At 39.2% G+C, this 13,537-nt stretch overlaps 1 protein-coding gene across 3 annotated transcripts in view; it reads right to left on the bottom strand.

The window, feature by feature from the left end:
• kiaa1328 (KIAA1328 ortholog) overlaps positions 1-13,537 on the bottom strand; it is a 26,434-nt gene continuing 12,897 nt past the window's right edge. Inside the window, exons 7-11 of one of the 3 annotated variants that reach the window (XM_079585201.1) lie at positions 12,616-13,148; positions 12,256-12,360; positions 11,249-11,370; positions 11,016-11,133; positions 1-561 (exon numbers count right to left, since the gene is read on the bottom strand). In XM_079585201.1, coding sequence (XP_079441327.1) covers positions 354-561; positions 11,016-11,133; positions 11,249-11,370; positions 12,256-12,360; positions 12,616-13,148 — 1,086 coding nt within the window. In that variant the 3' untranslated portion in view covers positions 1-353. The remainder of the gene's footprint in view (positions 562-11,015; positions 11,134-11,248; positions 11,371-12,255; positions 12,361-12,615; positions 13,149-13,537) is intronic. The other 2 variants (XM_079585203.1, XM_079585202.1) reach the window with 2 other exon arrangements.

Here is a 13,537-nt window from a genome sequence, read left to right on the forward strand (position 1 = left end):
AGTCACTCTCACGAACAATTTCTCATCTCATCAGATGATGGTGGGATTACACGTTACAGATTGCAGCAACTGTTCTTGAGAATCTCTTTAATCGTTTACGTTGCCAAGTCAGTTTCTTGAAAAGCCTGAAGACATTTATGGAGCTGCTGCCCAACCATCTGTGACTGAATAAACAACACCATTTATTAATAAACGCATTTTATTAAAGGAGAAACAACACTTGAATATGTTAAAAAAATTAAGACCATAATTATTTCAAGACACTAAAAAAAGGCAGAATTAAGAGCACATGAATAATTAATGACCATTCAAATGAGTTTTGTATTCCAACGATTAGTCGCCGTTACAACCCTTCAACAGATGAAAAAGATGTCTTCTAAGATCTCGCTCTCCTCCAGGTCCTGCAAAGAGGACCGACTGGGGCCTAGAGGAGAGAAAAGGGTCTTCTGAGAGGACAGAGGGGTGACGAAACTCTTCCGGGACGAGGGGCTGATTCGGTACCTCTCCGGGTTAGATACAGGACTAAAAATGTCCAACAGCTCCATCAAAGAGTCATCCCACCTAGCAATGAGAAGAAGAAAAACATGACTCAGGAAATGTCACAATTATTTTATACACCAGAACAAAAGTGGACAAGTGGGATTAAAAAACATGATAATTTACATACCGCTCAGAATGCTGCGCATCCTCAGATTCCCCTACATAAAAGCCACATTGTTGCATCTGACTAGACAACAGAGTTCACAGGCTTTGAAACATGTGGCCTAAGGGTGTGTATGAAGAACAAGCCCGCACATTTTTTTTTTTCCTAGTTTGGAAGGAAAACTAAGAGAGCTGAGCGAGGAGATAAATAAATAAAAGAATAAATAAACAAAGATTAAGCTAATAAAGATTCAACCCCTCAGTCGAGGTGCTTAATAAATTATTCATCGAGTACAGACGTGCACATTTCAGATATAAAACATGAATTCTTAAAGCACGCTCCACTGATGCTGCTAACATAATTCACTGCTCATTCTAAACAGCATTGATTTGCATCCAATGCAGCAGAAGGGATGAGTGGGTATTCATACAGATGTGTGTGCGTGAAAGGGATCTCAGCTTCTATGAGAGGCAGAAAACGGTGCCATCCACTAAGTGCCTCTGACATTTGAAAGCAGTATTTGCTTCATGGCCATGATAGTGGTGATTATACAAGACACTGAGAAACATGCCATCCGCTATTTCCTTCACGCCTGACACTTTTTTGGGTCTGAAATCATAAAAGTATCAGCCAACTACACCTGAAAATGTTTTCACAGAAAGGTTAAAAAAAATTAAAGGGTGTCAAATCTTCAAACTTTCATCCTTCTCAGGCAACACAAACTCTGTTCCAAAAGCAAGTGAGCTCTTTACAGCCTACACTTCTAAGGGCCACGATATACTTCAAGTGAAATCGAAGAACAAACTGTGTGACGTCATTTTGAACAAAATCAGGCCAAAACTAAGTTCGTTTTGTGTGCCTTTCGGGAGTTCAAAAACTTTCCGGAAAAGTTTGCTCTGGCTGGTAAACACATTCATACTACCATTGGTCCATGTCGATGATGTAATAGGTAGGTGTGCTCTGAGGCCCCGCATTCTTTGACGTGTAAATCTTTGGTTCAGTTCTTCTTTTCAGTCCATCGAAGTCTGACGTCCGTGAGTAAAAACATGAATACGCCAGAGAGTAGCTTATAGTAGAAATTGACAGTGTTTTTTCAAGTTTAATACCATTAAGCTGCGTAATTTTAAACAATCTATTGTATAAAATGCTATATAAATAACACAAAGTGAATTTACTGGAGTGCTGCATTTCAGAGCTCATGCAAACATATCCACAGCTATGATCAGATGCTTTCATAACTACTGTTCTCTTACCACTGTCATTTTTGTTGTGTGTTTATTTTGTTATTGAAAGGAAAGCACACAGCACTTATTTCCAAATTCATCTAAACATCACTCTCAGCAGTGTGGACGGCTTAGGGATGTTCACTAACAGAATAGACCTTATTCAAATCAGCGTCATCTTTGATTTTTAGCGGGAATAAAAGTGTGGCTGTGAGGCATAGACAGGCATCTTTTCAGTGGGTTGTACTATTATACAATGTGTTTTTGAATTGTTTTGCTGACAAAACATCTTTTCAAGACATTTCAGAAGACAAAAAACTACAGGCAACATGAGCCGTAGAAAATAAGTGATCTAGGAGCTTTTTACAGCGGATGCCAGTGAAAAATGACACGTCTATCTGTCACAGCCTTGCTTTCATACCCGTCATGGCGCTGCTCTGGATAAGGTCTATATACTACTACTCACGTATTTCAAACTTTTTTTACCCCTAAGCAAAAAACTAAATAAAACTTTGCCGTCAGTATATCGGGGCCTAAGACAACATCCTACCTGAGATGTCGATAAGCATGCCTGAGATGCCTTAAAATGCTGTCTGGGTAGGCAGCTCACTGGATTTTGGAACAGAGGTAGTAAATCTGTCACTCAATATCATATTCTTGCATTTAAATGTGTGACATCAAGACGTGTCACCCAATTTGAGATCAAACGTCATTGGTTCTCAGGTGTCACATAACTGATCGTCACTGACATCAAACCAGAGACATGCACATCCAGATGATTTAAAAAAAGGAATGATTTTGAATTAATATTTAAATTCCAGCCTGTTTCTCACAAAAGTTATCATAGTACTACAGGGAAAAATAGTGAATGATGTATGTATGGCCTCATTTTAAGGTGCAGTCACATTAACACAATTGCTGTAAAATTTCATAGGGAAAAAAGGTACATTGACAAACGTGTAGTGATGTATGATGCTCGACTCACACACTTTGAAACCAAACAGCTTTTCTGTTCAGTCAACGCAACTTGAATCAATTGCAAAATCTACGTAGGAAAATTCTTGCGTTCCTATTGAAATAACTGGATTTCGCATGAGAATTTGCCAAACAACATTAAATGTGACAGCACCTTTACACAGTTTACAGTGCTTTTTTTTGCATTTTTTAGGCTTGCCACCCTAACCATTTTTATTGAATCAATGAAGAAAAAGAAAAAAAAAAACAGCCAAAACTTCTTACATGGAATATTTAAAAAATTGCTGAAAGACTAACTCAAATATTAAGGGTTTGAAACAACATCAGAGTGAATAAATGATGATAGACTCTTTACTTTCAGGTGAACTATGCCTTCAAAACCTAAAATTATACCTACTCCTCCCACCCTTCAAAAGTCTATTTCAGTTGACCAGGTGAGGACTGAGCAAACTGGTGAATCTCTGCACAGGTAGAGATAAGTTTTGAGGCTGACGGATTGATCCCCAGAGTGTTGAACACATGTTCACACAGCCAGCTCAGTGGGGTTCCTGAGCACCTGTTCCTCATGCTGGGACTGATGAAGGTGCCCTAGCTCTGGAAGACATCCTGCATTGTTCTGCTGCCAAAGATCGGAAACCCCCGGATCCCTGAGGACTACAGGCCAGTTGATCTCACTTCACACTTTACGAAGGCCTCTGAGAAGCCGGTGCTTAGACAGACCACCTGGACCCTCTGCAGTTTGTTAACCACTGATACAGCTCTGACCCTGGACTCTGGAGGCAGCGTCCATTCACCATAAACAAACCTACATATGCGGCACAATACTGGCTGTTCTGCCTACTGCCATCAGAAACTATAGCTTGCTGTTTACTGCCTATATGAGAGATTCTTCATGAGGGATTAATCTGCATACTACAAAAAAAGTTTGATGTAGCGTTATTTTAGTACTGTATTTAGTACTTCATCATTTAGAAATAAAAGGCCATTTTATGCCCTGGTTTTAGCCCTCTAATTTGAACAACACTCAACGGAAGGGGCGTGTCTGCTGTGAGACTTCAATGTGATTGGCTTACATCTTTGCATATGAAATAAGTATACCATGTGGAACTCTTTTGAAATCTTTTACTGTTAAAGCTGTCGAGATTAACTACGGTAATCGTGATTATGGCATTACTCCCGTCGCATGAAAGGTTGCAGTGATGAGCATTCTAGCCGATGACAGTCATGTCTGTTGAGCGCATGAATGCAGTGATCTCATCATTGCAACTATTTCTGCACTCTCATGAATGCTTTCACCATAACTAACAGTGCAAACACGATTTAAATAAGAGATTCTTTGTGCAGTGTAGACAGCCTCATTGATTATAACCAGGGGTGCACATAACAGGTGCGCAGGTGCTCAACACGTGACGTTCTATTATACGCTGTTCACGTCCTTAGACTGGAAATTATGAGCGTCTATGGCAAAACTATCAACGCCTAAATAAATCTGCAGAGGTCAGGTGATAAAGCGGTACAAGTAGGAGCTCTCAGAAAATTCCCATCTTACAAGCTGTAATTACGAGTTCTGCAAGGATGTGAAAGCTTTTAACAAAGTTCAAATCTCGTAATTATGGTAATTACAACATGGCATGAGCGCACCTTCAGTCACATATACACTCACCCTGTGTGATTGACAGCTCCAGCGATTATAAAAGGAGGGTTCTTTGATCGCTTTTTATATATAATAAAAAAAAAAAAAAAATAACACATTTTCATGCTACTAAGAGAAGCAATGTGAAGTTGACCATTTACTCACTGGCGTGATTTACTGACTGTACACGAATCATTACATATTAGAAATCACTGATCACAGATTAAGCATTAGAATTAACACGGTTACTTACCATGTTGTGGCATTACTGTCGGGTTCATATCAGTAAAGGTGTTTGCAAAGCCTGCGCTGAAATTGCGACTGATTTACCAAAGAACCCACAGTGAAATGCACCGAATAAACAAGTAATGCTGAGACATTCACATATTTGAAAATAAATACCGGTAACCACTTTCCTAGCATTAGGATCCTTTGGAAGGTAATGTTATTTTTAGTCCAGTGATCTTGTATCTCTCTTCTCTCCTTCTCATCTCACTAAGGCGCCAGTGGTGTAGAAGTAGGGCTGTAAAGATGATGTAGAAGTAGCCGTTGATCTCATTCTGCAGAGGCGGTCTTGTCATAATTTGACAAAATCCGAAACGTGTCGGTCTCAGAGCTTGGTTTTGGTTTCAATAAAAGCTGTTTTTGGACTAACAAGGAAGTTTTGCGTTCTGAAACTTACGTGTCTGAAATCGAGTTAACCTTGATCTTTTAATTCATTACCCCTTTAAGTTTTTCATCTAATATTTTATTTCAGCTTCATTTCAATTAAAGAAAATTATTTGTAACACTGGTTTGATGATAACAACATGTTTCTAAGCTAACGATGATAGTTCTCTAATAAACTAAATAAATAGCACACAAGAAGTTTAGGTGTACCTTTTGTAAAATGATGCTTTAAAATACTGCCTAAGTAGGTGGTTCACTAGGTTTAGGAAAAGAGCAGGTATCTTCCCTGCTTGTCTTCGTGGCCACCTCATTATACTCATGGATGCAACCATAGTGAGAAGTAACTACATTGCACATTTCCAATTCTTGAACATAGTATCAGCAACAGCATAAAACAGTTCATGTTGACTCCTACATTGTTTTTGCACTCTTAACCTGTCAAAACATATTCCAGTAATGCATAATCAAGAATGTTTCATTTCACTCTTGCAACTTTACACTGAATGTTTGTGTGCACTCTCATTGATGTTGCTGTTATTTTATGTAAATGGAGATTTCTTAATGAAATTACTTTGCAATAAATATTATGTAACAAGAATTATGATCACATAACTAAAGCAAACAACTTTTGGACTTTATCTGTCAGGTATGTTTAATTTGCTAGCGATTACACAGCCTGTTACAAGCCTGTTTGAGAAAGAGACCTGCTCACTGAATGTCAGTATGCAACTTCATATATTTACTCAAAATAAAAAAAAATGCTACAAATATTTCATGACATCATAATGGATCAAGCTGCCTAATGTTCTTTTGCTTTTAAGCCTGAAACTTGAATCTAGGTTTCGTTTACATCCATTCCTATGACAATGATGGTAATGTCCAATCCGGGAATCTCATTTTGTCGTTTTGGCGAATGACAATCGATTGCCATCCGACAATTCTTTTGCACATTTGCATCAGAGGGAAAGAGACAGAGAAAGAGAGCTTACACTAAGGGTGGATGGCTGTTGGGGTGGGACTTTGGCAAGGCTCCCTCTAGAAATGTGAGAATTAGCATTTTTATTTGTTGATTTATTTAACGGACAGGCCTCTCAAACAGCCATCCATCAACGGACGACATTGCCGATATGAATAATGCATTTCTTACCGCCGGTCACAATCTATAACAAGGGAAGGGGTAGGTGTAGTTTGGGCGGGGGAGGGGGATGTTAGGGCGTTGGTAGGAGGAAATTGCCTGAGAGAATGCTAATGTGTTTGGCAGTCATATTTACCCAAAAGCTTTCATTGCTTTTCACAAGGTCCACTGGCGAATGACCACGAGACATTAACGACACTTAAGAGGAGGTTTGCTAATCTCGAACGCTATCTGTTCATTCAACGGATCAGCTAGGCATTGGGAACAGAGTTCAAGATGCCTGGGGGGGGGATGAGTTGAGCTGAGCACAATAGCAGTATTTAACTCTCTAGATTATTGAAGAGAAAACTAAAATAAAAGTACTAAATCTAAAATTCTACAAAAATAATTAAATAAATAAAAATATATATATATTATATAATATTTTTAAATGAAATTTTATATATATATATATATATAAAATGTAAATAAAGCGAAGCTCTCTTCACAGCAAGCAGCCATTTGCAACACTCTTTTGAAGAGTACGCTGTAGTTTTCAGTTTTCTGCTCGGTGGTGGATTTTTTACACATTATAAACAATATACTAGAATCTCTACCGGTTAACTCATCAACTCAAGCTCCTACTCTCATCAATGTGAGAGTAAAATGCAGAGAGAGGATGAAAGACACTGAAAAAGAATCTGGTTCTACTTCAATAATTCCAAACAAAAGACAGTTTATCAGTTTCCTTTGCCTCTGACTCCACTTATTTTACTGTTCTCATTAAAAATGTCTGTCACGCCTGAGAGCCCAAACAAATTTGTACCCAAACAGTAATATAAAAATCCTAAACGGAAAGTACGGACAAAACTGCATGTCAATTTTCTTTCAAATCAATAGTAAGCTGAGGAGAAGCACAGGCCATGGGCAGGAGCACTGACATTTCTCACTTCAGCTCTATCAAAACAGCCCTGAAAATTTTAATGATACACAATTTTTTTTCTTTTAATTCCCCTTGTAAAGTGAAGAGGAGTTTACAAGAGATGGCCCAAGTCTGCACTGCACAGGTTAATTTGAAAAGGTGAAGGTAATTTGAAAGAAGGACGTGGTTTGATAAGTGTTGTTTTGACGAGTCTTGCAGAGGTTTTATCAGTCTGACTGCATAATTCATCGCCTTCTCTCTTTTGTGACACTTACAGTGCAGTCCACTCTTCTGAGCGAGATCAACTCGAACAAGACTTATATTTTCACAAGGAAATGTGAGTGGAGCTAGCAATGCAGAATACACCATCATGGTGGTATGAATTTATGCAAGTAGCCAAAAGCTACATACATACATACATACATACATACATACATACATACATAATATAAATGTTCAACAAGTCAAAAGAGCAAACCACAAAATCTTGGCAAGTGGGAGTTTTATCACCCACCATGTGAAAATAGTAAGGGTGTATTCACACCAGGAAAGTCCGAGTTTTGAGTTTTGAAAGTTCACTTGCTTTGGTCCGGACCAAATAATTTAGTTTTTGTTTGGTACGGTTCGCTTTCACACTGCTCTTTTTGCAAGTGAACCAAAATTTGTAAACAAAACCACACGTGTGCTAAGGTCGTCCATTCATTGGACAAGGATTCTCAAGTTGGGAAATCAGGAAGTGCAAAAAAAAATAAAAATAAAAAAAGGCTCAATGGAGGTATTTCGTACTGCAATATTTGTTCTTTTACTGTTTTTGTGTTATTCTCTACAAACGCAATATGAAGAAACTAATGAGTATCATATGACAATGTCATACGATGATGTGCTGCAAGACGGTTCTGGCGGAGAGAACATGCTCTCATGTGCGCCTACCATGGGACGCTGACAGTGGATATAAAGTATAAAGTTTTGATTCATAGAGAGGGGATATGTTCACACATTCAAATAATGAGATTCTTATTGTATATACTGCTAACAAGTGCTGTCAACGTTAACGCTTGCGATTAAGTTTGACCAGTTTAACGTAAATTAACGCAGCACAACCCCCCACCACCACCATCCTTGTATTGTAACTATCGTTACAGTAATATGAACTCGCTCGTATTCATGCAAATGCTTTTAAAGCATTTATGCGCGATTAGACTAAAGAGAACGCTCTGTATGTGAATGTCCTGATGCGCACACACTCATTCATTCATTCCATTCCAATGATGCACACACGACGCGCAGAAAGACGCGCAACAGTATCGTGTGGCCAGACAGCGTGCCTCTTTCGCACTTGAACGAACAATATTGGGTCGATATTGATATTGGGCCGATATTGGGTCAGTTCATGTTCACATCGTAAACGAACCGTACCAGAGTTTGTTTGGAACCGTACCGAGACCACCTCTTCAGCTGGGTCTCGGTTCGATTGTTTGGTCCGCACCCGAGTTCGATTGCTGTATTCACACCTGCCCAAAAGGTCCGCACCAAGGGGGGAAACGAACTAGAGTTCGATTCAATCGAACCAAACAAGGCAGATGTGAATACACCCTAAGTCTGGTCAATCATTCATTTCCACAAACGGTGTGGGACAACAAACATGCCAAAGTTTAATATATTGGGTTCAACATTCCTACCACAAAGTATGAAAAATAGTAATAGTGACACTTGCCTTAGCAAAACTTTAAAATCCCTCAATTGGTGTAATAATGCAAGAATCAATACTTGGGTTCACACACCCGAAGGATACTGACAATCAAAGAAAACTACCAGTACCTGTTTCAGGTGGAGTGAAATGTTATGATTTCTAGCAGACACAAGATCCATAATTATTTTCATTAACCTAAACTTTTATCCCCAGGGCATCAAACTCGTAGTAATACAGTGCTTGTCTCTTGATTCATTGGCTGACAGGGGCATTCGGTATTCCTTCTAAAGTGTATCCCTGTGGCATCAGACCTGAGGTTGTCCTGGCAGCATCCAACCTCTGGCTTCTTAAAAATAAATAAATAAATAAACGACTCGCTTCATTGATTTCCTCAAATCAGGTTTGGTTTTGAATAATGCAAAAGTACCCTCCCGACAGATGGATACAATCAAATATTTATCGTCTATATATACTTTCCATAGTGCTGGTTAGGGTAAACGGTCATCTTGTTAGAGTTTATGCACCTTTTTAGCATTAGTGTTTCCCATGATGCTCTTCTAACCATGTCATGATTAGCAAAGGCAAGTGTGTCCTTTTAAATCAAAATATGACTTGCATGCTAGATGTACAGAACTTTTATTTTCTATTCACATTCATTATTTACATAATTTAAATTTAAATGTATTTTTAATACATTTATTTAAATTTATTTTAATTTCTGTAAAGAGTTTCTCACCATTTGAGCAATTTAATCTAGATTTAATCTTTTTTCAGTAAATATTGACAAGTGCGATAAAATTCTTAAAATTCAACAGTTTGACTTTTAGACTTTTTGACATTAAGAGACACATCTCTGCCTTAGTCTCAGTTCACATTTGGCCCTTATCAAGTTCCCTAGTACTGTACATATTAAGCATATGCAAGTATTCAATTCCCTGTCAGTTCTGACATTCTCTTGGTATGCCTCCCACAAATATCATGGCTGCACACAAAGCAACCTAATTTTCCAAGCCCCTGTAAAAGTTCTGGCTTGGTAATGAAACATCCGAGACAGAAAGGAACATATTAATGCAAAATATTCACCATAACATAATACAGGGAGAAAAAAAGGCAATTACTTCTCAAGTCCGTACATTTTCTCCTAGAAAAAAAAAGAAGAAATACGCCTAACAAACGACTTACAAATAATCAGCATTTTTCAGAGATGGCGTGTTAAACGAGACCTGCTCATACTCTCGCAGTAAGGGTTGGGGGAGGGGAAAAAAAGACATGCTGTCACATTAATTACCTTTCTACGTTAAAAGAAAACGGTAATGAATTTCCTTCCCTATCCCAGAGTGTGTCTCGCGCTAGCGGTCAGTGATTCATTCTCTGCCTCACTCTTTCTCATTAAGCTGAGGGAGGCGGCGCATTCTCGGCCCGAGCTGGAAGACTCGGTTCAATTACACCTGCTGCTGGGCCCTGCTACGCCAGCTAATGGGACTCAGCTTGGCTCCTGTCAGCCTCAGCGCTGGCCGGCAAAAATCTTCATTTAACTCATCAAACAGGCCTCGCACTGCGTTGGGCCCAGACCAGCTTTCGTTTTTTCCTCTTCCTTCACTTCTTCTCCTTTTTTCACTGTTTTATTTGGATTCCCCCATATATCATTTCTCCCTCCCCTTCTCCTCTTTCTCATTCTTGCATTAAGAAGCTCTAACACAAAGGCAGGGACTCCAAAAACACAATTAATACATGGGCTTGGCCCCTGCTGTGCTGTTGAGCCAAAATTGCTGTCATTTCCCTCTTTTCACTCCTTCTTGAATTGAACTTGTTAAATTGTATTTACTTGTATGGTTCTTTTCATTGAGTTTCCTGAAAGTGGCTTATCTCAAACACCAGGAGTCCCCCCCACCCCATCTTTAAATTGCAACAGCAGCCTCTCTACAGAATCCCAAATTGGCAGAGTGGCCACACAAATGTCAAAATTAAATGTTTTGCTCATTTAAAAATACAGAAAGGGTGTGGAAAAACACATTGGTTGTGTTAGACAGCTGGACGGGACCTAGACAGGCTGTGATGACTTAGATGAGTGAATAAAGAAACCAATCCACGGCATAGAAACCAGAAGTGGACCAAAGACAGAACCCTGAGGGACACCTTAACTCACCTGGTGGCCTGTGGAGTCCTGGGGAGGCCAAGAGGAGGAATTTTGGGAAGAGCAGATGTCCGGAAGCTTTCTGGAATCACAGGAGAAGTGGCCATATCCTTCTTGGTAATGGAGATCTCTGCAGGGGGAAAATTAAAGATACTTGAAATTATGTAATGCAAATTTCCCTTTAAAAAGGTAAAGCAAAAAGCAGAAAGGAATCACTTATTGAGCATAATTTCTTGTTAACGTACCTTGTGAAAGCTTGGGTGTAGGTTGCTGAATACTTGATGTTTGTTCCTGTGACTGTATGTTACTCAACGGTTGCCGAACACTTCTCTGCAGAATGTGTGACTCTCGCTCTTTTATTTCACTGCTGAATAAGAAAGAGAGAAATATACTATTCTACACCATTTAAAAGTTGGAGATTCTTACCAAGACTGCATTTATTTGACCAAAAATACAGTAAAAACAGTAATATGAGATATTAATACAATGTAATCTTTTCTATTTTAAAGGTGCAGTGTGTGATTTTTAGCGGCATCTAGTAGTGAGGTTATGAATTGCAACCATCAAAAGTTAAGGTGGCCAACAGGAGATGTCGTCGTCGTCAGAGACAGCAGAGAGTAGCCAGTTACGCAATGAGGTTTCTTTACAAAGATAAATTAAGAAATTATGTTTACTTTATTATTCAGTAAAACGATATGTTATTGCGAATATTATTGTTACTTGTTCATCATTGTGTCAGTGTTTTATTCGCTGACTTCAGCTAGCTTCATGAAGAAGAACATAGTGACGAAACGCATTTGTCCGTTTAGGGCCACTGTAGAAACATTATTAAGTAAGGTCTTTATACACCATTGAAAACATAGTTAGGTATATTATATTGCATTTCTGTGTACAGATACTCCTAAATATTACACAATTCACCTTTAAAATATTTTAAAATGGAATTGTAACCGGGCTTGTTATGGCAAAGCTGAAATTTCAGCAGTCATTATTACAGTTATCAGTGTCACGTGATCCTTCAGAAATCTATCTAATATGCTGAATTGGTGCTCAAGAATCAATTGAAAACAGTTGTGCTGCTTCATATTTTTGTGAAAACTGTAATACATTATTTTTTTTCAGGATTCTTTGATAAATTCTTTAAAACCAAATCTCACTGACCCCAATCTTTTGAAAAGGGAACTTTTGTATATTTAAAGATTTTCTTTCCAGCTCTTTTAAATTCAATGCTATTTTTTAAGACCATCTTTACCTGTGTGTTACCTGATCCATAACAAAACAGGACTGTGGACCTTCATTAAAACTGCTGTCTCCATTTAAGGGCTTCTCAAAATCTGTTGTGGTTCCTTGCTGAAGCCTTCAGACAAAAATGAAAAGAATGTTTGCGGTTCAATTCAAGTTAGGCTGTATTAACAGAATTTGTGGCACCAAAATTTGATTAGCACCAAAAATAGCAGTACTTGTCTCTGCTTTTTAATGAGACAAAAATCATGATTATTGTACAGTGAACTAAAACAATTTCTAGGTGCATGAACTTCTGTGTATGCATTATTAGTTATGTGTATGCATTATCATCTACTGTTTAAACAAAAGGCCTGTGCCAGGCTCTTACCTGCTGTACTGAAGGTAAGACTGACGGAGTTGTTGGTTCTGGAGCAGAAGTTTCTCTTCCTGTTGAACCAACCGAGCTTGAATTCTCTCCCTCTCCATCTCCAGCTGTTTCTTCTGCAGGAATAGACACTGTCGTTTCTCCTCCCAGTTCTCCTGACCAGAAGCCGGAGCAAGTCCGGTTCGATTAGCACCACGCATGTTGTCACTCTCCATTCTGTGGCACTGATGAGAGCACTTGGGTTCAGAGGCAACAGGCCGCTTCAGGGCATCACAGGCCGAGGGCTCCCTGTTGGAGAAGCCGGGTTCACTTTGTCCACCTTCAGCATTGTGATTGGTGTGCTTGTCATGGACTCCACAGTTCTGCTCGTTGCTGGAGGGTGCACTGAAAGGTCCTGTTGAGAAAGAATGAGTGCACTCCACTGAACCACCTCTCTCAGTTCTACTTCCTGGTAAAGGAAGCTCCAAGTAAGATCCATCTAAAGCAGTTCCTCTCCCACACGAAGACCTCCTGGGCACCCCTTCGCTGCTAGGAATCTGTGAGATGAAGCAGAGGTAGAGAAAGTATACATGTCACCTCTGACCTTTTAATAATGTAGTAACGAAAGCAGATTTTACTCAAGGGAGTCAGAGAGGGTGGGCTCATCCCAAAAGGACGCAACAACCCAAGGTCAATCACCGAAGAGATAAACATTCAGGACAAAGGAGAATCGTCCGCCTCGGAGGGGACAGAAATGGGCCACTGACTAATTCAAGAGGAGGTCGTGGAGCATGTAAACATGCATTACTCACAGCCAAGGTTTCAGAGAGGACAAGCTCATTTCCCTTATACAAGCTTAAGATGGAAGGTGCACAGGGTGCACGTTTTAAACTAAAACTACGTATGAGTTTTACAGTGTTGGTTAGTGAGTTTTATTTTGTTTTAG

Source organism: Phoxinus phoxinus (genome assembly GCF_949152265.1).
Source record: "Phoxinus phoxinus genome assembly, chromosome: 17".
Classification (NCBI taxonomy): domain Eukaryota; kingdom Metazoa; phylum Chordata; class Actinopteri; order Cypriniformes; family Leuciscidae; genus Phoxinus; species Phoxinus phoxinus.